This window comes from Anabrus simplex, chromosome 8, assembly GCF_040414725.1.
Source record: "Anabrus simplex isolate iqAnaSimp1 chromosome 8, ASM4041472v1, whole genome shotgun sequence".
Classification (NCBI taxonomy): Eukaryota; Metazoa; Arthropoda; class Insecta; order Orthoptera; family Tettigoniidae; genus Anabrus; species Anabrus simplex.
The window spans coordinates 20,844,191-20,871,147 of record NC_090272.1 but is presented as its reverse complement, the minus strand read 5'-3'; the positions used below and the strand labels follow the sequence as shown (position 1 = coordinate 20,871,147).

Sequence of the window (26,957 nt, the reverse complement as noted above, 5' to 3'; positions counted from 1 at the left end):
GCCAGCAACACTACAAGAATCGGGGTTAAAACAGTAATACCGATTGGGATGGGTCAAATTCAATTATTAAGGACTGTAGACTGCGCAGGCATAAATTAAGAAATGTATTGTAAAACTATGTCGCTCATTTATAATATAATAAAGCAAACTGATGGAGTAATAAATATTTGAAAAAACAAACATTATAGACGTCGTTTTCAGTCTAGCTCACAGCTGGAACAAAGCTAAAAGTGACACTATCCAGTGTCCGTGGAAAAAGGTTTGCCCAACGCACCCTGCTTTCAATTCTGAAAACGTGGTTGACCATTGTGAAGATGATAACACTTCTTTACAATTAACTTCCCAATTTTTGCAAGAGTTTTGTAACAAATGTGAAGTGGATGTTACCCTGACAAAGAAGGATGTCACCGACTGGCTTCAAGGGACAAGCGAAGAAAATTTTCAGTCCCTGTCTGACGAAGAAATTTTCAGCCAAATTCGATCCCTGGATGACGAATCTAATGATGACTTGGAGGTTTCAACTCGACGAACTGTGACCAACAGCGACGCATTGAATGCTCTCAATGTCTACACTCAATGGGCACAAGAAAATGGCATCGCAAGTGATGATGCCGTGGTGCTTAAACGGTTACAAGAGTGCGTTTTTAATAAAATGTATAAATCAAAGAAACAAAAAACAATCAATTAATTTTCATACCCAAAACCTGTGTAAGTATTATTTTTTCCAGAAATAGACATGTACGGTACTTATCTGTAAAATTGTCTTTTTTACTCCCGATAATCCGGAATTTTTCGGTAATCCGGCGGTTGCCCAGTCCCATATATGTCGGATTATCAACATTGTTCTGTATTTAATGCATACGTTCTAAAAGAGTATGTTCCACTTACGTATCATGGAAATGCCTTCAGTATAATCAGGTAAGTCTTTACCTCTCGTGTTAGGTACCCGGTGAGTAGCGCAAACAGTTTTCGGATCTAAACGCGAGAGTTTAGTCTCTGGGTAATATCGACTCTCTAGGGTTCAAATCTGTAAGCTCTAAAGTCAAATAAAAATGTGTTTTCCTGACACTAAAAAAAGAAACGGCGCCTTACGCGTCAGCACAGATACCATCTTGTTCCAAGTTCAGCTCCAAGCTCCCTTAAGTCGCATTCCAACGTTACGCCCCTATGAATAAAGCATATATATTAAGTCTTAAACCATCTCCCTTGTCCTATTAGTACAACGCGTAGCCGCTGAACTAGTGTAGAGAAGGACTGCACTTTTAGCCTGGGTGTAGGGAAGGGCAACCTTTTAGGTTAATGCCAGGTCAGCGTAAGGTTAGCTTGCACTTTTAAACAGGGTATAGGGAAGGACAACAGGTTAGATTAAATCCAGGTCAGCGTAAGGTTAAGCCTGCCATTTTAAACAGGTTGTAGGGAAGGACAACAGGTTAGGTTAACGCCTGGTCAGCGTAAGATTAAGCCTGCACTTTTAGCCAGTGTGTAGGGAAGGGCAACCTTTTAGGTTAATGCCAGGTCAGCGTAAGGTTAAGCCTGCACTTTTATCCAGGGTGTAGGGAAGGGCAACCTTTTGGGTTAATGCCAGGTCAGCGTAATGGTAGCTTGCAATTTTAAACAGGGTGTAGGGAAGGACAACAGGTTAGGTTAACGCCTGGTAAGCGTAAGGTTAAGCCTGCACTTTTAGCCAGTGTGTAGGGAAGGGCAACTGGTTAGATTAAATCCAGGCCAGCGTAAGGTTAAGCCTGCAATTTTAGCCTGGGTGTTAGTTAGGTTAGGTTAAGTTAACCCTTATCAGAGTGAGGCAAAGCGAGCACACTTAGCTTGCGTGTAAGGTTATGCCGGAGGTAGTGTAAGGAAGGGTAACCGGTTAGGTTAACGCCTGGTCAGCGTGAGGTTAAGCCTACACTCTTAGCCATTAATATCATGTAAGGTTAAGCCTGCACTGTTAAAGCGGTTAGCTTCGGCATTGAACTTAGGTCTGTAAGGTTAACGCCCTTAGGCATGGGTTCGAACCCGGGGTCTGTGAGGTTAAGCCTGAACAATTAGCTAGCGTAACATCATGTAACGTTAAGAGTGCACTCTTAGCCAACCGCCCTACTTAAACTTACAGTCGTACGCGGTTAGCCTGGAAGGTTAGTTTAGGTTACGTTAACGCGAGGTCAGTCTAACGTTAGGCCGGCACTTTTATGCAGTTATCCCGGGTATCGAACTTGAAGTCTGTTACGTTGTTAGTCCGGGGGTTGAACTTTGAGTTTCTTAGGCTAAGCTTGTACTCTTAGGCTTCGAATCAGGGTCTGTACGGCTAACGCCCTTAGGCCTGGCGTCGAACCCGGGGTTTGTAAGATTAAGCCCAGACACGTAGCCAGCTACACGACATGTGAGGTTAAGGGCGCGCTCTTGGCAAACCTTCACACTTCTCAAGTAAGGTCATGTGAGGTTAAGGGAGCGCTCTAGGTCAACCTTCGTTCTCTTCAAGTAAGGTCATGTGAGGTTAAGGGCGCACTCTTGGCCAACCTTCGTACTATTCAAGTAAGGTCATGTGAGGTTAAGCATGGACTCTTAGACAGTACATGCCGTGAGGAGGCCTCTCCCAGGCGCGTGTGGAGGTGGTGGCGGCCGAACTCCCTAAAAGTATCCACTCCCCCAGGGACTTCTAACTTGGGAGCGTGAATTAGTGACCACAGGGCACTTAGCGGAATCCTGGCATTTCTTCCTCTTCCTTGTGGTAGGCTCCTCACTAACATCTTCCTTGGTCATCTCTTGTTATTTTCCGACCCCGACGGTATTAGATTCCCGAGACCTAGGGAGTCTTTCGTTTTCACGCCCTTCATGGTACTTGTCTTTCTTTGGCAGATATCTGCATTTTTTGAAGTGTCTGATCCCTTCCATTTTTTCCTTCTCATTAATGTTATACAGAGAATGTTGCCAAGTTGTACTTCCTCTCAAAACAATAAAGACCACCGCCACAATGTAAATGAATACCAGGAGAGAAGAAAGGTCAAGCACGTCAATAATTCACAGAAAATGGCCTGTTATAATGAAATAACTGGAGTATTTTCTTAAGTAAAAGAAGATAGCGCATTTGTCCAGGTTAGTTACGCGATATATTTAGCTGTTTTGTGTTAGCTACGCAATGTTGTTCTTTAAGCGGCGGAATACGGAGGGGTAAGAAGGATCAGCTATGAAATGTTTGGCCGTTGCCGACTCTAAAACACTTCATGTGTTGACCAGCGAACTATTGAAGATGAAGCGACTCAGATCTGCCGTATGGACAGCATGCAGACTTCTTTGGAGGCAACAACTACTACAGTGGGAGGTTCAAAGGACAGCACCGAACTGAACAGTTCGAGCGTGAGCTGGAAAATATAGCTCACAGCTACAGAGAGAACAATCTGGAAAAGAGTGATTAATGACGTGCTAAAACAAGCGACATCCACCGCAGAGCACCGGCTTCGGAGTAGACCCCAAGCTGATGTCAATTAGTAAACAAACATGGCTATTGCACGTTGGAATCAGGTGGTGGTTGTGATTATAATATTAAAAGGAAATACAACTGAGCAACAATCCTCTATATAACACTAGAGAGAAAAATGGAAGGGATCTGACACTTCGGAAAATGAAGAAAGACAAGGGCAACGAAGGGCGTGAAAAAGAAAATTTCCCTACGCCTTCAACACCTAATACCGTCGGGTTCGGAAAATAAGAAGAGTTAACTAAGTTTGTGTTATAGCTTCCTACAACCACCCTTGGATTAGCACTTTCATCTTAGTTTTCCGTTTCTATCCTCGGGTATATATTACCCCCAAATTTTCTTTCATTGAATAATTCTTTAGGTGGACTCATGTTTGCCACATGACAACAATACAACACATTTTTATCCGAGATAGTCTGAATGACAAGTATGAACCATTACTGTTATGACAGTAAGGCCAACAAATTAAGCTAAATGTTACCTGACCGAGCTCGATAGCTGTAGTCGCTTAAGTGCGGCCAGTATCCAGTAATCGGGAGATAATGGGTTCGAGCCCCACTGTCGGCAGCTCTGAAGATGGTTTTCAGTGGTTTCCCATTTTCACACCAGGCAAATGCCGGGGCTGTACCTTAATTAAGGCCACGGCCGCTTCTTTCTACTGCCTAGGCCTTTCCTATCCCATCGTCGCCGTAAGATATATCTGTGTCGGTGCGACGTAAAGCAGATACCAAGAAAAGAATATTACCTGTGCAATGAACGGTTTACTAAGTATTTACTCGAATTACTATTCCCTTACTGAATTTTTATTTAAAATTATAGTGCGAGGTATGAATGAATTTATTGTAATCTGAAACTATATATTGTAACAGGAAATGCCCGTAATTTAGGCTTGAGGAGCACGAGATGGTACGGCACATTAAACTGGAGTGTTACAGAGAGTCAGGGGATTTGCTTCGAATGAAGTTCTAAAACTGTCTTTAAACTGTTTGTCTTATGGTGAAAAGTCAAGTTCATACCACCTCAGTACAGCATAAGATGAATTGGGTGTGACTTTCCTCCGTCCTGTGGCTGGTGATGTCCTCACCATGGATCAACTCTCGGCACCATGGAACCACGTATGCTCCAACGAGGGAAGCTCTAGAAGTTCCAGAAATTCTTGAAGTTCTTGAAGATCTTGGAGGTCTAGGAGTTTAGTTCGTCGAGATCACTCACTAGGAAAAATAGCGTGAACACATGTATTTAAGCCCTTGAACATATTGGACGTGTTAGTCTGAGGTGTATTCCTGAAATGAAGAAAATAAATACACTGATGCCGTGTCGAATGTGAATGATATCGAAAACAAATGTTTCTTTAAGCAAATAAACTGTTTACTTGAGAAGATCGAGAAATAAACGTTCGTGCGGCTGAATGTCAATGGAATCGAACTCGCAAATAAACTGGTCACTAGAGAAAATAAAGCAATTAGGTTTCATGCGGCCGAATGTCAATGGAATCGAACCCGCATTCCCTTTAACGTACATGACACTTGGAACAAAAATAGTTCACTTAAGCTTTTAACGTTCGAAGAATATAGCACAATTTTTTGTAGAGTTCTACGGGTTTCCAATTGTTTCGCATGTATTTACAAAGTTTATTCAACACTGTTAGTTATTTGATAGTACGAAGGTACACAGGCCCTGAGCCCAAATACGTTCCTTCATGACATATAGACTTTAAACTTTAAATACATCAAACAAAAATAACAATAGTAACAATACAGTAATAGCAAGAAGTAAAAGAAGGTGATGACGCTATGAATGGCAATTACTTCACTTTGGTAGAGGAAACTAAATGCTTTGCATGTTCCGTTCACACGCACTGTCATACAAACGTTCAAACACGAATAACAACACCACTAAGGCCTTATAAATAAAAGAGTTCCGTTTCTCTAACAGTCCTGGTTTAATTTAACGATATCGTGAAATTATAAGTGAATCCACACGTGAAGTTTTAATACTTTCCGAACATTCAAATTCCACTTGAATAAGTACAAGTCCTAATGCACTGTTCTGGATTGTAAGTTCGCTATCAACAGAAATAGTTCAATCACTTTGAGATATGTAACACTTGAGGAAGTGTTCCATATCTGCAAAAATATTTCAAACACTTCGAGGTATTTAACACTTGAGAAAATGTTTCCATGACTTCTCACCGTAATTTCGTATCGTTGACTGTAGACCTCGATTCCGTACTGTTACATCGCGTCCAAAAGACCGTCCTGGTTCGACCGTGGGACAAGACTGTGTCGTGTTGAATTTTCGCTCCTCTTGTATAGCAAAGTCGCGGAGATTGCAGCTATTTCATTTATTTCAATATATTCCTTAATCCGAAGTGGATTTTAACGAAATTTGGTGGTATAGGATTTATGATAGAAGGTTTGGAAGGTTCTATGGATGATGTAACTTAGCCTCGGTGAGGCGAAGCTGACTCATACATCACTCGTAACATGCTCGCTGTAGCCAGCTGCTCCGTTGGCGCACAGCGCGTATTTTAAGCTTGAAATACCTAGACTCTAATGCTGGGCCAGCGTTCCTGGTGCAATATATTGGAATTATAATTTACACATGTTTGAGTCAAAATATGTGTTATCCATACACTAAATATTTAAGTAGAAAAAATAAGATTTTTATGTTTTGACTACGCCCCTTTCCCGACAACAGCACTTAAAACTGTAATTGAACAATAACTCTTAATATCAAGATTAACATGTGTATATAAATGCTGTGGATAATATAACTAATTACTATTATTCCTCAGAGATAAGGAACGTCAGATGGACTACTCCATCTCTCCGCAGTTTCATTTCACGACAATATTTTAGCTGATATCAACGAAAGTAACCTTTAGCATTAATCATTTTAACTGTATTAAACTATGTAACCTTTTCCATACCTCTAAATTATGATAAATCGGCAATCAAAGTCAATAACTTTTTCATATAGGAGTATGCACTTACCACAAAAACTTGGGCCGCCAGCGCCACGTGTCGAGCCATGAAACTACTCTGATTACAGTGCGTGGACCCGATTGTCGAGGCCGGTAAGGAGCTAGATACAGCGAGGCATCAAGTCGGTCGTGGTTCTCCAATAGCTAGTCACACCAAGCCAGCAACACTATGGACTTTCTCGCTGAAAACCGCAAGCTGTCCGGTATTGTCATATTCAAGTATATGACTTAACTAAAGGTCCCATGGTCTCCAACGCACGCTCGGACGCTAGTTTGATCACGGAGAAGATAGCAGTAAACGAAAGTTCTGATTCATTTGACACCATAGTGCTTCTGTGTACCGTTCGTTTTACTTCTATAAACTACTGTTATAAATTATATTTAGTGATATAGATTAGTGGAGAAGTATTAACGTGCAGTTATAATTCTCTTTCAGTTCTCTTATTATTGGAGGATGTTAATATTGCCAAATAGTTCATAGAGATAATAGCGGAAACTCTTCGCCAAAACATCCGACAGCGCCCCCATCACCTCCTAGCAGTCGGCAAACACTGCAAGAAATAATTTCAACCTGTAGATCATCTAATTATCCAATTGTAATTGCTGGTACGGGGAGTATTTGGGCCATATGTGGCTGTAATAATTATATTAAACAAAGCGACCCAAAATCTTTCTTCAGGGTTCCAAGAAATAAGGAAATGTAAGTATTTCGGTTTTCTTTTAATACAGAACGCTTTAAAAATATAATTTAGCATTTTCTTTATTTATTTATTTATTTATTTATTTATTTATTTATTTATTTATTTATTTATTTATTTATAATTTATTTACAGATGCACCCCGTGGGTTATTCGAACCCGAAGAGTTCACTCAGATGACGTACCGGTATTGAAAGGAATGGCCCAGAACATGTTGTATGCTCAGACCACTTTGTGGAGAATGATTTCAGGAACAAAAACTTGTTAAGTAGTTTGTTGATAGTAAGCCTAATGTTAATATTGAAATAACAGCATAATTATAAAATATGGTGACTACAGTACAGTAGGCCTAATATTTAACAACAAGCTTCAATATTTCTCAATGAATGTGTACGTAGTTATTTATTTATTGTTGTTTAAAGGGGTGGAACAGTGAGGTCATCTGCCCCTAAAGTGTAGGTATTGCACTATTAAAGCTAAAGGAGGTTAATTTAATCTAACAAGTTCAGAAACACAAATTTTAATTTTACTGACTTTTATATAACAAGACTGTAATTGTTAATTTATGTAATTAAGCGTGTTCAACTCGTTTTTAAATACCACTATGTCAAGAAGGAGAGATTAAACCCAATGACCTAATAATTATATCCTTGTAATTTTCAGCATTTGGCCTGCTGCAGTGCCTTAAATTCTGCTGGTTATGGCAAAGCAAACCATATGCAGAAGCAGTCCAAAGAAAAGAAACCAAACGAAACAGCATATAATTATGAACCTATGGAAATCACTGAGTGTAGAGAAGAAAAACAGTGTGAAGAATGTGTTAAGATGAAGAAGAGGTTCAAACTGTCTCAGAAAGCAGTGAGCAAGTACAAGAGATTGAATATTAAATTGAAAACTGAAATTAGTGAACTAAAAGTTAAACTAAAAAAGAAGGAAGTACGATGAGTGTGTGTAGAGGGAATAATGTGTGTAATGATGTTGCAGGAAATTTCATCAATCTTCAAGAAAACACTTTAAAACAGGGACGTAGGAATACAGAACAAGACAAAAGTTTCTCTTTAGCTCTGCATTTTGCTCATCAAAGCCACATAGGTTTTTGCAACAATATTTTTGTCTACCAACCACAAGATCACTGCAGAGCAGGTTAGAAAATGCAGAGATAAAGCCTGGTGTAAACAATATGGTCCTTGACTTATTGAAAATTTAGTGTGCAAAATGAAGGCTGGGGAAAAGGTTGTATCTGTGGTTAGAGCCCGTCTTAGATGCTAGGGGTGCAAACACTCTTTTTTAGAGACCAGAGGCCTTTTGAAGTGCAGTAGAAACAAAGACTTTCCTGCAACTGGCAAAAAAATCCTAAAGCAATTGAAATAAAAACTGAAACATTTCAGGAATTGTAAAATGTAGAAAAACTGTCATTTTACGCAAGTTAGTAGATATATTCGACAGTTCTGCCGCCGCCGCCGCCGCCGCAGGCTCCCAGGGGCCCGCTCCGCCGCCGCCACCCAGAGGCCTTCCCAGGGGCCCGCTCCTCCTCCCGCGGGAAATTTGAATTTGTAAACAAAGCCACGTGCTTCTTGACAGCTGTCATCGACAACAACGCATCGCTAACCTCACTGCTGCCATCTTGACGGGCCTATATCTCAGTGCTGCCAACTAAACCTTACTAGCGCGAGATTTGAAACAGTGAACAAAGAAACGTGCTTTTTTTGACAGCTGTCATCCTCCAACTTTAATAAGGAGAGCACCGTGCCGTCCTCTTGGCGTCTTGGTGGCGGATAATTTGAAAAATGCTTTTTGACAGCAGCCATCTTTAATCGACAGAGCACCGTGCTGCCCTGTTTAGGTACATACCTTTGAAATGTGGTGGCGGATAATTTGAAAAATGCTTTTTGACAAGCTGTCATCTTTAATCAACAGAGCACCGTGCTGCTATCTTTATCGTAGTAGTGGGCAATTCCGTCAGCTGTCATCCGTCATCTTTAATCAACAGAACACCGTGCTGCCCTCTCTAGCTACATATCTTTGAAATGTGGTAGCTGATAATTTGAAAAATGCTTTTTGACTGCAGCCATCTTTAATCAACAGAGCACCGTGCTGCCCTCTTTAGGTACAAACCTTTGAAATGTGGTGGCGGACAATTTGAAAAATTCTTCTTGACAAGCTGCCATCCTTAATCTACAGAGCACCATGCTGCCCTCTTTAGCTACTTACCTCTGAAATGTGGTGGCGGACAATTTGAAAAATTATATTTGACAAGCTGCCATCTTTAATCAAGAGAGCACCGTGCTGCTATCTTTACGGTTACTACCTTACGCACGTAGTAGCGGGTAATTTGAAAAAATTCTATTTGACAAGCTGTCATCTTTAATCAACAGAGCTACATGCCTTTGAAATGTGGTGGCGGATAATTTGAAAAATTATTTTTGACAAGCTGCCATCTTTAATCAACAGAGCACCGTGCTGCTATCTTTATCGTAGTAGTGGGCAGTTTCTACTTAACAGCTGCTACATTCAGTATGTAATATAGTGTGGAAAACTGGTGAGTGGCCCTAGGACTGGAAAACACCTGTTCTAATTCCTCTTCACAAAAAAGGCGTCCGCAAGGGATTGTTTCAATTATAGTACCAATGCATTAATATCTCATGCAAGTAAAGTCATGCTCTACATAACAAATCAACACCTAAAACCATCCCTGCAACCTCAGATATCCGCAGAAGAAGCAGGCTTTGTCGCAGGTAAAGGAATTAGAGAGTCAATGCTGAACGTGAGGCAGATAGTGGAGAAAAGTCGCGAATTTTTTGTCCCTGCCCCCTTTTCTTTTTTTCTTTTTGCTTCGCTGACTACAAAAAGGTATTTGATTGTGTGTTGTGTGAGACAAGTTGTGGCAGGTATTTAAGGGATATCATTATTGAATGGTCTCTATAAAACCCATGCAGAAACCATATGGTGATCTCTGGGACATTTTGAACGTGACAAATGGAGTGAGACATGGTTGCATATTATCAGCTCAACTCTACAACATCTATGCAGAGTGTGTCTTCAAAGAGAGCTCTCGATGACTGGAATGGTGGAATCTCGATTGGCGGCAGAAAAGTTAGAAACCTGCGCTTTTCAGATGACACTTCCCTTGTAGCTGGAAGTGAAGAGGAACTCACTGACCTGTTTACAAGAGTGAAGAATATTAGTTTTATTCTGGAGATAAATACGAAAGAAACCAAATTAATGGGAGTTCATCGGCGAGATCAAATCCAACTTACAGGATGTTTAAAGGACCTGGAGAACTAGCGGAATTTGTATACCTTGGGTCGGTCATCAATGACACAGGAAGCTATAAAATGGAGATCGAAAGACGTATTCTAGATCGTGCTAAGATCTGGCAGAACAGGACAATATAAAAAGCTACGAAGATGCTGCGCTTGATGGAATTGCGAATGTTCTCAGTCTTTTTCGTACGGCTGTAAGTCCTGGACCGGGAATGCTAGAGACAAAGGTCGAATTGATGCCTTTGAGATGCGGTGTTGGCGGAGAACGCTGCGTGTACCATGGACGGAAGGAAGAATCTATGTGTCCATTCTCAACGAACTGAGCATCCAGAAACGTGTATCTTCCCGTGTAAATGCTATTTGTTTTACGTCGGACCGACACAGGTAGGTCTTATGGCGACGATGGGATAGGAAAGGCCTAGGAGTGGGAAGGGAGCGGCCGTGGCCTTAATTACGGAATAGCTCCAGCATTTGCCTGATGTGAAAATTGAAACCCTCGTGTAAATGAGTGTTACCTCCAGTTAATTAGTCATATTCTCAGAAGAGAACTTAGAAAAGACCATTCTGCACGACAAAGTTGAAGGCAGTATAACAGCAAATAGATGGTTAGACCAGGCGAAGAAAATCTTTGTCTGAAAACCGCTCTGGATGGAGGCTTCTCACCAAGGCTGCAACCCACAAATGTTATCAGATCTCGTCGCTCATCAATGAGCAAAATGACCAATGAAAAAATGAAATGGCGTATGGCTTTTAGTTCTGGGAGTGTCCGAGGACAAGTTCGGCTCGCCAGATGCAGGTCTTTTGATTTGACACCTGTAGGCGACCTGCGCGTCTTGATGAGGATGAAATGATGATGAAGACGACACACACACCCAGTCCCCGTACCAGCGAAATTAACCAATTATGGTTAAAATTCCCGACCCTGCCGGGAATCGAACCCGGGACCCCTGTAGCCAAAGGCCAGCACGCTATCATTTAGCTATGGAGCCGGACAAAAAGACCAATGATGATGAATGATGATGAAATTTTAATAACATGTATCATCCCCTTCCTTAGCTTATTTGGTGCTTGCTATTTTGTCACAAGTCTTATGGAGTAATCCTACCATTACAACGTACATTATGACTGGATTGAATGAGTTGATGACTGCAGGAACCGGTAATTGGATGGTTCGTGGTTGAATTGTAATGAACTGCATTGAGCATGCCATTATGAATGAGATCCTGACTGACTGACGAATTAATGAACGAATGGATGAATGACTGAGTGCATGAATGAATGGACTGGACTCTCCCAGTCGCGAATGCCATTATGGATGAGATCCTGACTGACTGACGAATTAATGATTGAATGGATGAATGACTGAGTGCATGATTGAATGGACTGGACTCTCCCAGTCGCGAATAGCTGCCAACTGCGGAGAGAGCATTAAGTAGAAGATGCCTGTTTGATTATGAATTGATGAAATAACTTGAAACTATTCTAAGTATGTAAAATACATTTTTAAAATATTGCACCCGCTCATGCAGCGGTCAGTGCCAAGTTATCCCGGTAGCTCTTGATTTCTTCTCAGGGTATTCCATTTTCCGCTCATAAAATCTGTGATTTTATATATATAATTATTTTACGTGGTTTCGAATGAGAATTTGTCCGCTGGAATACGCACCACAGGAGTATCTACACGCATAAGTTCGAACCAGTAACCAATAACTTCAAAAGAAACTCTTTCCGATTGTAGAACTAGTCAATTGCTTATTTCTATGAAACTTATTAATTAACTTACAACTAGACGTTACCTGAACAGAAATTAAAACACAGTCACTTACTAAGAAAAAAATATAAGATTATTTATTGACTAAAATAATGTTTGATGTTAGATGAAGTGAAATCTGGGTAGTATTAATTGATTAATATTTAATCATTGAAAGACTAGAGTCAGCGCTGGCTCAAATAAAATAAATAATTAAAGCTTAAAAAATGCTTACATTCTCTCATGACTAATGTTCAAATTCATATTAATACATGTCTCAATATTCGTAGCCATGTTCCGAAAAGTATTTCATTTTCACAAATTATGTTTGAGATCACTGAGCAATCAAGGAATCAAATAAAATATACATTGTGAATACTGTCCCGTTAATTATTAAAATTATCCTCACAACATATAAATCGTCATACTGAGATAAAATAAGTGATTCGTTAACTTGAAAAATGTAATAAAATTACATGGGAAAGACTAAGATTGTAAACGCGAATCTGTTCATATTTTCACGTAATTATTTCCCAAATATACTCTTGTGTGAGTATTAAATCGTAAAAGTGTACATCAACTTTCATTCATAAATTATTCATTCATAGATCTGCACTCTGATTATTTGGTCACATATTTCGAGTACGCACAAGTAACAACTCACGGGCTAAGACAATACCCCCTAAAGCCTACGACATATGGCTCCTAACTAACCATTATTATATTCTTCATATTTAAAATACTCGAATAGAAATCATAATTGCATGAAAAGAAATAAACATCTAACTAAATTTTTCAAGTAGTTTCAAATCCACACACTCCTCTATTAATGGCTCAATGTGCTCTAGCGTTCTGCTCTATCTCAATACTTCATATGTATACGAGCTATTCAACTTATATGGATAGTATAGAATGAAATTATTGTAACGTCACCGCACCACGAAATATTATATGTATACTAAGTCATGAGTCTAGCAAACTGTACATTAAAGTACACTCTTATTCATAGTACCTGTTATTTACCAATGTCAGACATAATGTCTACCATAATGCTTGTCTATCGTACCTTAAAATGGTCATCTGCGCGATGTTCTCTCCTTGTCATATACTTTCAAATATGGCACAGAAACTCACCTTGTAATTCTAATATAACGTTATCTCGTCGAATAGCAATTTTTACACATCCCGTAGAACATAAACAAACCTCTATACTTTAACTATTCATCAATATACTCCAATAAATAATCACATTTCAACACTATTCCAAAGATACTTTAACATAACACTGGCTTTCATATAGCCGTATGCATATAGCGATTACTCCCAAAACTATATGCTAAATATACTAGAATTGCCTTGTAAAAATACGTAGTCAATAACCTTTATCTTAACACCAGTAGTACGAGTTCAATGCCCTCTTTCTATGAAGAAAGGAATACTTAATTTGACAATAATCATTGTATCGCGCAGGTACTTCGTGACGTAATCTATATTCAGGTAAGCGAGATTAATCGAAATTTCACTAGCAAATTAGACTCATTGCTTCTAGGTATTCACAAGTAACACTTCCACCTTTTATCCAAACTAGTTTCCACTGTAAGTATTCAAATGCGGTAATCTGTATATGTCATATTAGCATTCTAATTCTACACTTCCATCTTATCTTAAAATCTTAGATATCTCACACTTCACTTTATATTACACACGCGTTCTTAATTACTCCAAAAATATCACCAAATATTCAGCACATGCCAAGTTAGATTGAGGGTGCAGATTACAAGAAACTACTCTACTAAAGAAATGTATGGACTTAGCTCGTCAGTTGCTACGTCTGATCTGGTTCTTGCTCTATCCTTCGGTTGCGGCTAGACCCTCAGATCGGATCTGGATCTCTAGTTGGATTGCACACTCATGGTCATCTGCTGGTCACATGGCTCGCCGGTCCACTCCTTCTCGTCCGGTCCTTTGGCTGGCCGGTGCTCATCCACGTCATCATGTCCACTGATTGGCCGGTCCAATCATCCACAGCTGGTCCTCTGGCTCGACGGTGCATATCCCCAGTTCAGTCCATCTTGTTAATTTAGCAGACAGTCATCATCTTGAATCTGTAGACCACGAAAAGAATTCCATTTGCGCAATAATTAGTCATGATATATTCCATATTTCAATTATTTATAGATATCGTCGAAGTTTTTCTTTGCTCTGAAAATTTCTCCGTAAAATAGTTATTAGATTTACTGCTACGGTAGTTACTATCCTCTCGTACGAAGTTATCAATATTGAAAAATGGTGAATTCCTATCCCTTCGATCGTAGAGTGGCTCCTCACTAATCCAAGTCAATCATATATCACCAAAAATTATTTATATATATATATTTTTTTGGCTCTTTTCTTAGCATACACCGGTGAATAATTTAATCGTATGCTATCGCCGATTATAAATAATCAATATTCTCCACAGTAGCCAAGAATATTCTTTAAATGCGTAGCTCCGCTCGTTTCTGCGTCTTGTTTCTGCGAATGTTATTTCTTGAGTATTTTCTTAAACAATCCTTCCGCTGCTATATTTTTTTAAAACAATTCAAAATGAGCCTCTACTGTTCTGCAGTGTCTTCGAAAATTATCCGTTCCGTGACGTACATAGCCTCCTATACGCTGCATTAATATGAAGTTCATTGCCTTAGTAGATCGCATGGGCCATACCTTCCTACGCCGCCATTTTGTAGTTGGTCTTCGAGATGCGAACGGGCACAATATTAATGGCAAGAAAGTGGGTGTGACTATATTATAATTCAATGCTGCACAGTTCGTAACATTCATGCAAAATTCCCGTTACCGAATGTCCAATATTTGGAACACGAGAAAAGAGCGGCAATTGTGAAAGAACTTTCTAGAGCAGGAGTCGGCAACGCGGTGATCGCCATGGCGGCTTTGTCGCCCGCCTTACATTTTGTAATTATGTGCAAAACTTTTAATGTTTTCTTTGATAAATATTAAATATCCCAATATAAATTTATTTGTTAAGTATTCCTCATCGGCCAACCAATTTGAAACTTAGTACTGTCTCTAGTTTTCTATCTAATCGATCAGGAAGGCCGTGATTCTACTCTATAGTAGTAGGGGAGCAGTGGGGTGCCCGCACCACCTCGTCAGCATTCTTTTCTGTGGCGTCAGCACCCGAGGTCATTGACCCCGGTCACGTGACTATGATGTCATCACTACGTGTTTTTGTAAACAAATCCACGTGCTTTTATGACAGCCATGTGCTTTTTGACAGCTGTCATCCGCCATCTTGCATCGCTAAACTCAGTGCTTCCCTCTTTACGACACTAAAACCCACGGGCGGGCAATTTAAAATTCCACGTGCTCTTGTTATAAACAAAGCTACGTGCTTTTTGACAGCTGTCAAGCTGACAGCTGCCATCTCTAAACAACAACGCATCGCTAACCTCAGTGCCGCCATCTTGACGGGACTAAACACCACTGTTGCCACCTTATGTACGTGGTGGCGGGCAATTTGGAAACTTTCACGTGCTTTTTGACAGCTGTCGACGGCCATCTTTAAACCAAGCCACGTGCTGTTGTTTGTAAAGAAAGCCACGTGCTTTTTTGACAGCTGTAATCCGCCATCTTTAAACAACAACGCATCGCCAACCTCAGTGCTGCAATCTTGACGGCACTAAACCTCATCCTTAGGCACGTGGTGGGGGGAAATTTGAAAAATTACACTTGCTCTTATTTGTAAACAAATCCACGTGCTTTTTTGACAGAGGCCATCTTTCATCAACAGAGCATCGTGCTGCCATCTTCACTGCACTAAACCTCATTGTTTGACATGTGGTGGCAGGCAATTCGAAAAATTCCACGTGCGCTTGTTTGGAAACAAACCCACGTGCTTTTAGACAGCTGACAAGCTGACAGCTGTCTAGCAATTCAAAAAATTATGTCAGCTGTTATGATTAAACAATAAAAACTTTAGTGCATTCGCGAACCTAACCTCTCATCTCCCATCTGGAAGGGGACTATCCTTAGTTTTACGACAAGGTGCTCTTCCCGAAGCTAATTAAACAAGATGCCAGCTGCTAGCTTAGAGGCTACCACACAAGATACACAGGCTGTTATGGCCTCCTCCTCCTCCTCCTCTGTTAATGCATAGCTTTATCGAACAAGTTTAAACATGCATCGCGAAAGCAAGAGTGTGCACGTGTTGCAGCGATGACGTTATTGTGCATGTTTAGACTTGTACATATACTTACGAAGATGCTGTTCAAAACATATTATAACTAGAATTACATACCATAGTTGATGTCGAACAAGTGTTGAGAACAAAAAATCGCGTTCTATAGTCCGATGCGGAAAGTGTTTAGGACACTACATTGCAAGACTAGAATCAAACACTGTTCAGAGAGATATCTTTGTAGAAAATAATCCTTCTCAACATATTTACTGAGCTGCTCTTCCTTCTCTGTCAAGGCATATCTCTACCGAACAAGTTTAAACATGCATCGCGAAGGCAAGAGTGTGCACGTGCTGCAGCGATGACGTAATTGTGCATGTTTAGACTTGAACACACACTTACGAAGCTGCTGTTGTGAACATATTATGACTAGAATTAAGTTAAAGTTAATGTTGTTACGTCGAACAAGTGTTGAGAACACAAAATCGCATACTATAGTTCGATGTTGTAAGTGTTCAGAACACTGCATTACAAGATTAGAATCGAACACTGTTCAGAAAAAAAAATCCCTTCCCAACATACTTACTGAGTTGCTCTTCTGAGACGACGTCATACTTACGAATCTGCTGAACAACTTCTTTCTTGATATACTTACTCTACTTTTTCGAGTATCTAACTAATCTTTCAAGAAGGAGGAGCGGGAGGAGGAGGATGAGAAGGTAATACCTAATCTAAAATAAAAGAATATGCCAGTTCTACATTATTTATTTACATCTTGTAAGTACAGGTTTTATCTTGAATCATTTTCCGTAGAGATGTTCGTGTACTTCTCCCTTCTCAATGCAATTCTTATATGTACAAGATTTATCTTACAACGTTCGTGGCCGACCTCGATAGCTGCAGTGGCTTAAGTGGGGCCAGTATCCAGTATTCAGGAGATAGTGGGTTCGAACCCCACTGTCGGCAGCCCTGAAGATGGCAAATGCTTGGGCTGTATCTTAATTAAGGCCACGGCCGCTTCCTTCCCAGTTCCAGCTAATTTCTGTCCCATTGTCGCCATAAGACATATCTCTGTCCGTGCGACGTAAAGCCAATAGCAAAAAAAAAATACAATGTTCGTGTACCTTTCCCCTTCTTGTTTGTACAAGTTTTAGTTGATGCTGTACCCCCATGGGACACTGGTAAGGGAATCGCTATCCCATACACGTTCGTCATGGCAAGGAAACAATGAACATTTATTTTGTTCGATCGTATACACATGATGTTTACGGGATTGAATCCTTGTTTGCATACAGAAAGCGGCATTTCTAGAGGTAAGTACATCGCGATAGTGTTGAAGGTGTAAATGGCTGACGACGCTTGAACGTACGCCTTTTGCTTTTTTAACAGACTGTGAATTTTTAGTGTCATAGGCGTACATTTTTTGGCGCTAAACTAATAAACTCAGTCATGATATTCATGCCGCATTCGTCTTTCATATGCCCTATGACTTTCTTGTTTTGTGGCCGAATGTTAAGGTATGTGTACACCCAAAAATTTATTTTTTTTAATTACAAGATTTCCTGTTTGGAATTTAGGTTACTGGAATCGGCAAGAAAATTTAGAAAGATCAGTATGTATATAAACTAAAAATATTGCATTATTTGTTAATACATTATTTTGTTTAAAAATGTATTATATTATTTTAAACATCATAGCTCCCAAACTAATTGACATTCCTCAAATCTGTTTTTTGCATTTTCTTCACAACACTTATAGGTAGAGCATAAACTTAAAATACTCATGTTCCTAGAATGAAGTTGTGCCTGTTGATGTCGTATTACTTTAGTGGATACAAACTTTTTGGTGAGTCTTTATAAACAAATCACATAATCAATTATATTTTACAACATTAGTTACATTTCTGAGATTTGTGTCCTGGAGCAGGCTATTGGCTTTAATTGAAAAGAATATTCAGTGAAATAGGATAGTTAGGTCTAATGTTATGATTTTTTAAAATAATGAGAGCATTAAAAATTATTTTCTAGAGAAATCCAACTCAAAGTTTTAACACTGTTTTAGAAACCTCCTGCTTCTAATGATGTCCCTTCTAAAGCAGTATTCAGGTCTTCCTTCATGTTCCTTCTTCCTCTCAGGTACCTCCTCCTGGTTTTCTCCTCTGGGGTATTTTGTAAGATGATACTTTTTCTGTTTAAGAGCTTTAGCCAACTTCACACCGGCTCGAGTATGTTTACCAATTAGTAACACCCACTCGCTTTAGAAGTTCCTGTTCTACATCTGGGCCACAATTATAATGGCAAATAGCATCCATATCACAAAAGTTCAATGTTTTTAGTCCTATATAACCATCTTTTGGGCATCTTCTCCATATCATGCCATTAAAACTTTCATTTTGATTTTGTGTTTTGCCAAGGAGACAACGCCTTAGCATGGCAGGATCAATCAGCTTGGAGTACACTGGCTTGACAGCTTCAAGTACATTGACAGGCAGTCCATTTTTAGGCTTAATCCATAGTGCCAGTTGCCACTGCTTTTTGGAAGGAACAGCAACTGTCTTCACCTCTGGGTATCCAATTTCATTGTCCTTCTCTAACCTATCAGCTTTCTTCATGTTTGTAAACTGGTTTCCATGGAACTTCCTTACAGGCCTCCTGTTAGTTTTCTGTTAGCCATGGTTATAACAACAATGTACAACAATATTCAAAATAAATAAATTAGAATTGTTGGAAAACTTTCTAAAAGTACAGTATATCAATATAAACAGAAGGCCTACAAAATGCAAGGGTGCTCATAACATTCACAGCTGTTTATTCAACTAATTAAGAACAATTCTCATAGACAGCAGCACAGGGTTAGTGTGGAGTGAACACTATATTGTACATCAGTAATTAGAAAGAAAACAAAAGTCACAGATGGTCAGCATGAGCAGAAGGCTAAGAATAAACACTTGTGTCCATAAAAGGGGGCGTGGCTCAGTGTGCTGCATTTTACATAAACGTCAATATCTCAAAAAGTAGTGAAGGTAAGGTTATGTAATTTACACAAAATTAAAGCTAATAAAATAACGAATCCAGGTAATGTGAAATTCAAAATCGAAAAAATTAGACTTTTTGACAATTTCTGGGTGTACACATACCTTAAATGGATTACTAGGTAAAAAGGAAGAAGTGTCTAAGTATTGCGAAACGTCCGTGTTCCGAATATGATAAATGAAACTATCTGTATCCATATACAAAAGTGTAAGATCAGACAACTGTTGTTTTGCAAATCCATAATGAAATTCATTCATTTTTAATTTTGAAAAAACAAGTATAGCCATTCCCAAATAAATTGGCTTGGCATAGACGATCTCCGTTTTTTCATTTCAACATAAATAAGGTCACATGATCGGCTTTGAAATTTGGTTTTGAGATGTACTTGCGTGCCCCATACCGCCCATCCCATTGATTAATTAAATGTCCCAATGTTTGCGCACATTTTCCATGCTTTTGCCATAGATCGAGTTATTCATCAGTTTGAAAAACGTACTCTCAGATGTTGTTGCAGCACGTTGACGATGTTCAGTATTCAAATCCATGTACGTTTTAAGCCATGTGTCCTGCTTAAACGCAACGATACGATGAATACGCTCTAACTGTAAGCCGTATTCGAGACATTGCATGTGGATAACATAGCGCTTTTTCTGAAAAAGATGGCTAGCAGTTTAGTATGTTTTGATGTATAGTTAGGTGGAATAATTTCTTCAACATAAAAAGGAAGTTTGGAATGTGAATTGTGCAGATGAGAAGCATATGCAAGAGAAGCTTCCAGCACGTAGCCGCGATGAAGATCTTTAGCAGCCTCATAAACATCAAAATGTTGAATTTTACTTTATGTTAGCCATACCAAATCTTTACACGGTAATGGCTGTGACATGGATCACCCATACAGATTATTGACATTGAAATACATCAGATAAGAATCTTCTTTCTCTGAATTATAGTTGTCGAGGTAGGGATTATTCGCGATGGCATGCCTGTTGACAAGCGAAACTAGTCCGCCGCGAATGCCGCGTTCAAAAATCAAAAGCATTTCGACATCCGTAAGAAGATCAAGTTGAACACCGGTACACTTTAGCATCGCATCCCATGAGAGACCGTGTGTTGTGTAGTAATAGCAAGGGTCCAATCCGTAAAGAGTTAAACACATTTTAAGAATCTTCTCAAACACATCACAGAGTAAAAGTGTATCTACCTTCAAATAAAAGTCAGCATATTCACCTAAAGTCTGTAGCTGAAACGTAGACCACACCTGGCAGCCATGCAAATAGTCTTCATCAGAAATAGATGCCGTATGCTTATCATATGACGATGTACATTCACTTAGCAAACTTGTAAATGCAGACTGTGGAGGTAATTTTGTTTCTTCTAACGTTTGAAAGCTCTGAATGTAGTCATAGGGCAGAACACCTTTCCTTAGACAAAGTTTAAATTGTTCAGGATCTGAAAAATACTCTCGAAGGTACTTCAAGTTGTCGCTGGAAAGCCCATTTACAAGTGTATCAGGTGAAAAGTTAATAAATTTATAGGAATCTAGAAAGCGAATGCTAATATCGCTTACACGATAACTGAATGAAATAAATCGTTCATGATTTTGCGCAATCACAGTGAACTTTGTACAATTTCATTGTGCAAATTCCCTACCAATGAAGTGACTCTCGTAGCCTGACAAGTTATGGAAAAAGCATGGAATAAATTTAGGTACACGATATGAAAGATTGCACGAATCATGTGCAGGTCCGCGATATTTCCCGGTTAAGTGACAGTGACCTCTAACCTTAATATGTGGGAAAATAATCGGCTGCTTACAGATGTGACATTCATCAGTTTCATCATGCAAAATAATTTCATCAAGTGGCATCCGAATGGGAACAGGTTGCGAAATAAGCGTATGAACGCGTTCCGCTAATTGCTTTAATTCATTTAACAGCCATGCCACACACTTTTCGTCACGATATATCCTAAAAAAGGATGGAGATGCATCGTAGGAACAAACGACTTTGCAAGCTACTGAAGACTGAGTGTGCTCTTGCACATAATTCGTGTAGGGTTCGCTCATGTCGGTTTGCCAACGTCGAAAAGGTACAGTAAAACATTCAAAATCTGCATGAACTGTGAAGGGAACAGGTTCTTGTCGATAATAATTCTCAAACTTCATTTCTGCATTTTCCGTGGTTGGCAGAGCACGTTTTACGGCAGGATGTGTTGTACAATCATTGACATGTGTTGCTAACAGGATTTCTTTCGTAAAGTAATGCAAACAACGGTCGCATATAAATTTCTTTTCTCTGTGTGATGAAAGTTGAGAGTTTAACAGACGGGAAAGATTAGATATGTAGCAGTAGTGGCTTGTAGTTTCATTGCAAACACATATAAGAGATGAAGATGGTGTTGTTTCTGAGAAGAAGCGGTGTTAAGCGGTCCTACAATATGGTCTCCGTCAACACCGTATACAGAAAAGGAAAAATCCGGGTTGTTTTTTCAAACGAAGAAATGTTTGCTAAATCCATAGGAAAAGAAACACCTTCAAAATTTTAAGGGCGTTGTAACTCGATAAACATATCCTTATACTGAGAAGTTCTTGATGGTTTATTACTTGTTGTCGGTTTCAACGCCATAGCGATGCACCATAAAAAGCAATAGTCATCGTTATTCTCAATATTAATGACTGCTTTTTTATTTATAATCGCTTGAGGAAGTTGAATATGTCGCTTACCTGAATTGAAGGGGTCGAATTTGCACACATTAATTTGAAGATGCAAAATACTTCCAAGTGCTTTATTACTAGCTCCTTCTTCAAACTTTTGAAATCCAGCAAGCAGTGTGTCAACGACGTGTTTGCGTAACCATACCGAAATATTGTCTGAACATAAGAGTTTCGTAATTTTAGATGAAATGTAAAATGTTTCATGAATTTCCTGATTATCTTTGAAAAGAATGTAAGACGTTTTAAGGGCCGTATGCAGAGGCAGTAAAGAAGTGACTTTTTCTTCAAAAACATTATAGCAAGAGTGTAAGAAAAAATTTGGATCTAAAATATTTAAAGTATTTCGTATAATGCCGCTTAGAATACGCGATGAAAAACATTTATGTATAGTTTGCCAATTCATCGTCATAATTACGCACCAACAAAGCTAAGGGCACAAGATTTAGTTCTTTTAAATCAGTTAGCACACTAGGTGGAAAAACTTGGAAGTCGTTACAGACACGTAAAATTCTTTCACCAAATTTTTAATCGATGATTTAGCGGTAGACTCGTAATCGGCCTTGTTAATCCTTCCGATTTCATCTACAAAAAGCGAAATACTATTTTTAGAATCGAAATACAATAACAGCATATAAGATCGATAAAACGATCTAAGCATACCTTAAGATGCACACGTTGAAGACTGCGACTCAGATGAATGACGATTAAAGCCTTTAAACTGCAACTCGGATGAATGACGACGATAATTCTTGATGTACATAAAAAATATTAATATATGTGTGTAGCTTGAAAGAGAGGCTAGAAAGGTGAAGTAAGGTGAGCACTTGCATCGCACATAGTGATCATAGGATAGGAAAGGGCTCGAAGGTTACTTGGTTTGTTAACAGCTACTCTGTTATTACTGATTGAGAGTAGCACATACACACAGCACTTGCATCGCACATAGCGATCATAGGATAGGAAAGGGCTCCAGTTTGTTAACAGGTAATCTGTTATTACTGAATAACTGCCTGAGAGTAGCATATACACACAGCATTTGCATCACACATAGTCATAAAATGATAGGAAAGGGCTCGAAGGTTAGTTGGATTGTCAACAGGACTGCCTGGCACTAACCGACAGATTAGGCTTACCTTAAGTTGAAGACTGCAAACTGAAGAATGGTTACTGGAATAATGCTGACGGCAGACGATGATTTTCTAAAAACAAAGAAAAAAGGTTCGAAAAAATCGGTAAAATAATAATAATAATAATAATAATAATAATAATAATAATAATAATAATAATAATAATCAAAGAATTAAACTTACTTTTAGCAGATATGAATAGTGATGGTTGCTTCGTTGAAAGTAAGAGAATACAGTAAATTGCTTATATGCACACACACGGAGCACTGCTACTGTTATGCATGACTGCATCCAGTGCGACTGTGGACTTGCTCGTAAAAAATAAGCAGGAAGTGGAATACAGTTGTAACAAAAGTTTATGCACTAACGTCTTTCATCAGAGGCCTTCACAGTGAGCAGGGAACTTTTCTAGTGCAAACAAAACTTCCAAACCCTTAAGTTTATAGATTGAATATTTTGCCTTCCGAGTTCTGTTTCCTGAAGAAGGACAGCGGCAACTGCTGATGACGAGGCGCATATTAGAGGGCGATCCTCGGGCTATGAACTAGAGGAGCGTAGACGGGGCGCTGAGCTGAGTCTTGTGTGTTAAGAGAAGCGATCCTCGGGCACTGAGCTGAGCAAAAAGAGAGGGAGCCAGCATCTACGGTATCCCCTGCCAGTTATCTTGGAGCGACCTCTTATAGCCTTTGAGTTGGGGCGAGAACAACACGAGACGCCTAGGTGCAGGAATTGTGTCCCTCAGGAGTTCTTTACGTGCCAGTAAATCTACCGACACGAGGCTGAGCACCTTCAAATACAACCATACTGAGCCAGGATCGAACCAGCTGTTTTCGGAGACGCTGAGGTGCAGGAATTTTGTCCCTCAGGAGTTCTTTTACGTGCCAGTAAATCTACCGACACGAGGCTGAGCACCTTCAAACACCACCGGAATAAGCCAGGATCGAACCGGCTATGTTAGGGTTAGAAGGCTAGCGCCTCAACCGTCTGAGCTACACAACCCGGCCCAGCAAGAGAGAGCAACACTTTCGGGCCTAAAGTCTCTAGGGGCTCTGAACTAAGTCTGCTGCTGCTGCTGTGTAATAACTTATGGTACAGTTGCGAGCGAGCGGTGGACTTGGAACTCGGCAAAAAGTGCTGTGTCTACATTCTTTTCGATAAGCGAGTGAGCACTGGCTGACTCTTGCAGCTTGTGTGTTTGCTTGAAGCTCACACTAAAAAATATTCATGCAACGTTTTTTGTAAATTACATCCCCACACCCACGATATTTCTTGCCCGGGGACTTACTCATCTTAAACTCGCTGCATCCAACAGATATGCCCTTAAAGCTTCGCAGCATTTAGTTTACTACGGTCCGGTGCCGGCACATAGACTACTCCAGCACCAAGGGGTGTCGGCTTAACGCCCCTATTAACAGCTTCCTAGGTGTAAAACCACAGCCCGGCACATAGCCTGCTCAAGGCTTGCAGGCTTTTTACACGCAGCGTAATACAGCTTCCCAGCTGTAAAAAAAAAAAAAAAGCACAGCCTGGTAACGGCACACAGCCTGCTCAAGGCTAGCAGGCTTCAAGATGTTGCAAGCAGGCTCTCACTAAGTCCTGGCTAAACTCCTTAATAGCTGTAAGGGGGTGCAGCAACCCTCAAGCCCTTGAGTTGTGTCCTGGCTAACATTCTAGACCAACAGGACTCGAACCGGCTAACCTCAGTATACGCCCGACGGATAAATCACGATCAACAGCGTTATGCAGTGCAAAGTAGCGGGGTTCGAACTAAACTGTCGTCAGCTCCGAAGATGGCAAATGCTAGGGGGCGGCTGTACTATAACGGCCGCTTCCCGCTCCTAGCCCTTTCCTGCTAGTCTTCCTAACAAGGCAAGAAATCTGTTTTAGGGCCGGATGCCCTTCCTGACGCCAAAGGTCTAACAAGTGACAGGACCGGGATTTTGAATCGCAAGAAACTGTTTTACGGTCGGATGCCCTTCCTGACGTCAACAAGTAACAGGACCGGGATTTTAAGGTAATGTATATTTTTGCTAAGTCACTTCCGTTTTGCAAGCAGTAGCAGAGAGGTTGCTTGCTGTGACTCTGAGTTCGTAGGTCTGAAGAAAATGCATTCTTACAGTTGTTGCACAAAAATAGTTAAAGCATGTTAGATGCAAGTCGTGCTGAGCAGCAGTCGCCCAAGACTGTAGTTTTCTGCTTGCTTCTCTTGTCGTGCATGCTTTAACTCGAATCCTGACTAGGTCCGTCGGATGGGGAACGTCAACAAGGGCATCCATTTCCCACTCTTGCCGCTCCGCTATAAACACTAAACACTCTCGTCTTTCCACTACTCGCCACTCCGCTATAAACAATAAGCACTCTCTACTCTCCTCTTCCCACTCCTCGCCACTCTACTATAAACACTCAGCACTCTCCATTCTTCTTTTCCCACTCCACGCCGCTCTACTATAAACACTAAGCACTCTCCACTCTCCTCTTCCCACTCCTCGCCGCTCTACTATAAACACTAAACACCCTCCATGCTCCTCTTCCTACTCCTCGCCGCTCTAATTTAAACACTTAGCACTCTCCACACTCCTTTTCCCACTGCTCGCCGTTCCACTATAAATACTAAGCTCTCTCCACTCTCCTTTTACCACTCCCTGCCGCTCCACTATAAATACTATGCACTCTCCTCTTCCCACTCCTCGCCGCTCCACTATAAACACTAAGCACCCTCATCTTCTCAATCCTCACCGATACACTATAAATACTAAGCACTCTCCGCTCTCCTTTTCCCACTCCTCGCCGTTCCACTATAAACACTAAGCTCTCTCCACTCTCCTTTTCCCACTCCTCGCCACTCAGCTATAAACACTAAGCACTGTCCACTCTCCTCTTCGCATTCCGAGGCGCTCTACTATAAACGCAGACTTAGGTGTTGAAGTATATTCGGTCTGACACTATGGTTAGCCGGTTCGAGTCTCGTTGATTGACAAATTTTTCACTATCAGAATATTTGTCGGCAGGGTAGGGGAGGTAGAGGTATACATTTTCTAATCACTATACTGCGTGCCAAAAGCTATCCGCAGTTTGCATATGGAGTGAGGTGGTGGTGCTGATTAGTCAGGCAACCATGCTCTATATAGGCCTAACATTAATCAGAAAGAAGAAACGGAAGGGATCCGACATTTCGAAAAATGAAGATATCGGCCAAAGAACGGCAAAAACCACGCAGTGCGTGAAAGTGAACGACTCCCTACGCCTCGATACCTAATACCGTTGGGATCGGCAAAGAAGAAGGGATGACCAAGGTGGTTGGGATAGAGTACATGAAAGTGAGGACGCAGGCACAAGTAGGAAAATAATAGGTTTTAACGGCCCAAACTGCAAAACGGAATGGAGGCGTGAATATGCACTCCTACATGAAACTTCTTAAAACCTAAGAGGCACTAGGCCGATGAATCAGGGGCTATTCCCAAACTACGGAGGTGACTCGTATACAGAATAAATTTAACACATTAAGGAAGAGTAGAAAAACGGTTACGAAAACGTAGTCACCTCAAATCCATCATGAAGGGGAGCTCGAGAGGGTAAAGCACTCTCTATCCCCAATTTACAGTTAAAGATATGTGAAGTTTTACAAAAGCGATGGCAAATTACATGTTTCAAGATAGGTTACATAATAAATGTTTCGGACCTTCCCCGCGGATTAAACTGCTGAGCTAGCAAGAAATAAAGATGTTAAGAGGCCATTACC

At 40.3% G+C, this 26,957-nt stretch overlaps 1 protein-coding gene across 1 annotated transcript in view; it reads right to left on the bottom strand.

Annotated features, from left to right (window-relative positions):
• Nucleotides 1-26,957, bottom strand: part of LOC136879277 (uncharacterized) — a 272,020-nt gene that overhangs the window by 239,996 nt on the left and 5,067 nt on the right. Inside the window, exons 2-3 of the mRNA XM_067153099.2 lie at nt 23,402-23,529; nt 23,225-23,290 (exon numbers count right to left, since the gene is read on the bottom strand). Of these exons, the coding sequence (XP_067009200.2) occupies nt 23,225-23,290; nt 23,402-23,529 (194 nt within the window). The remainder of the gene's footprint in view (nt 1-23,224; nt 23,291-23,401; nt 23,530-26,957) is intronic.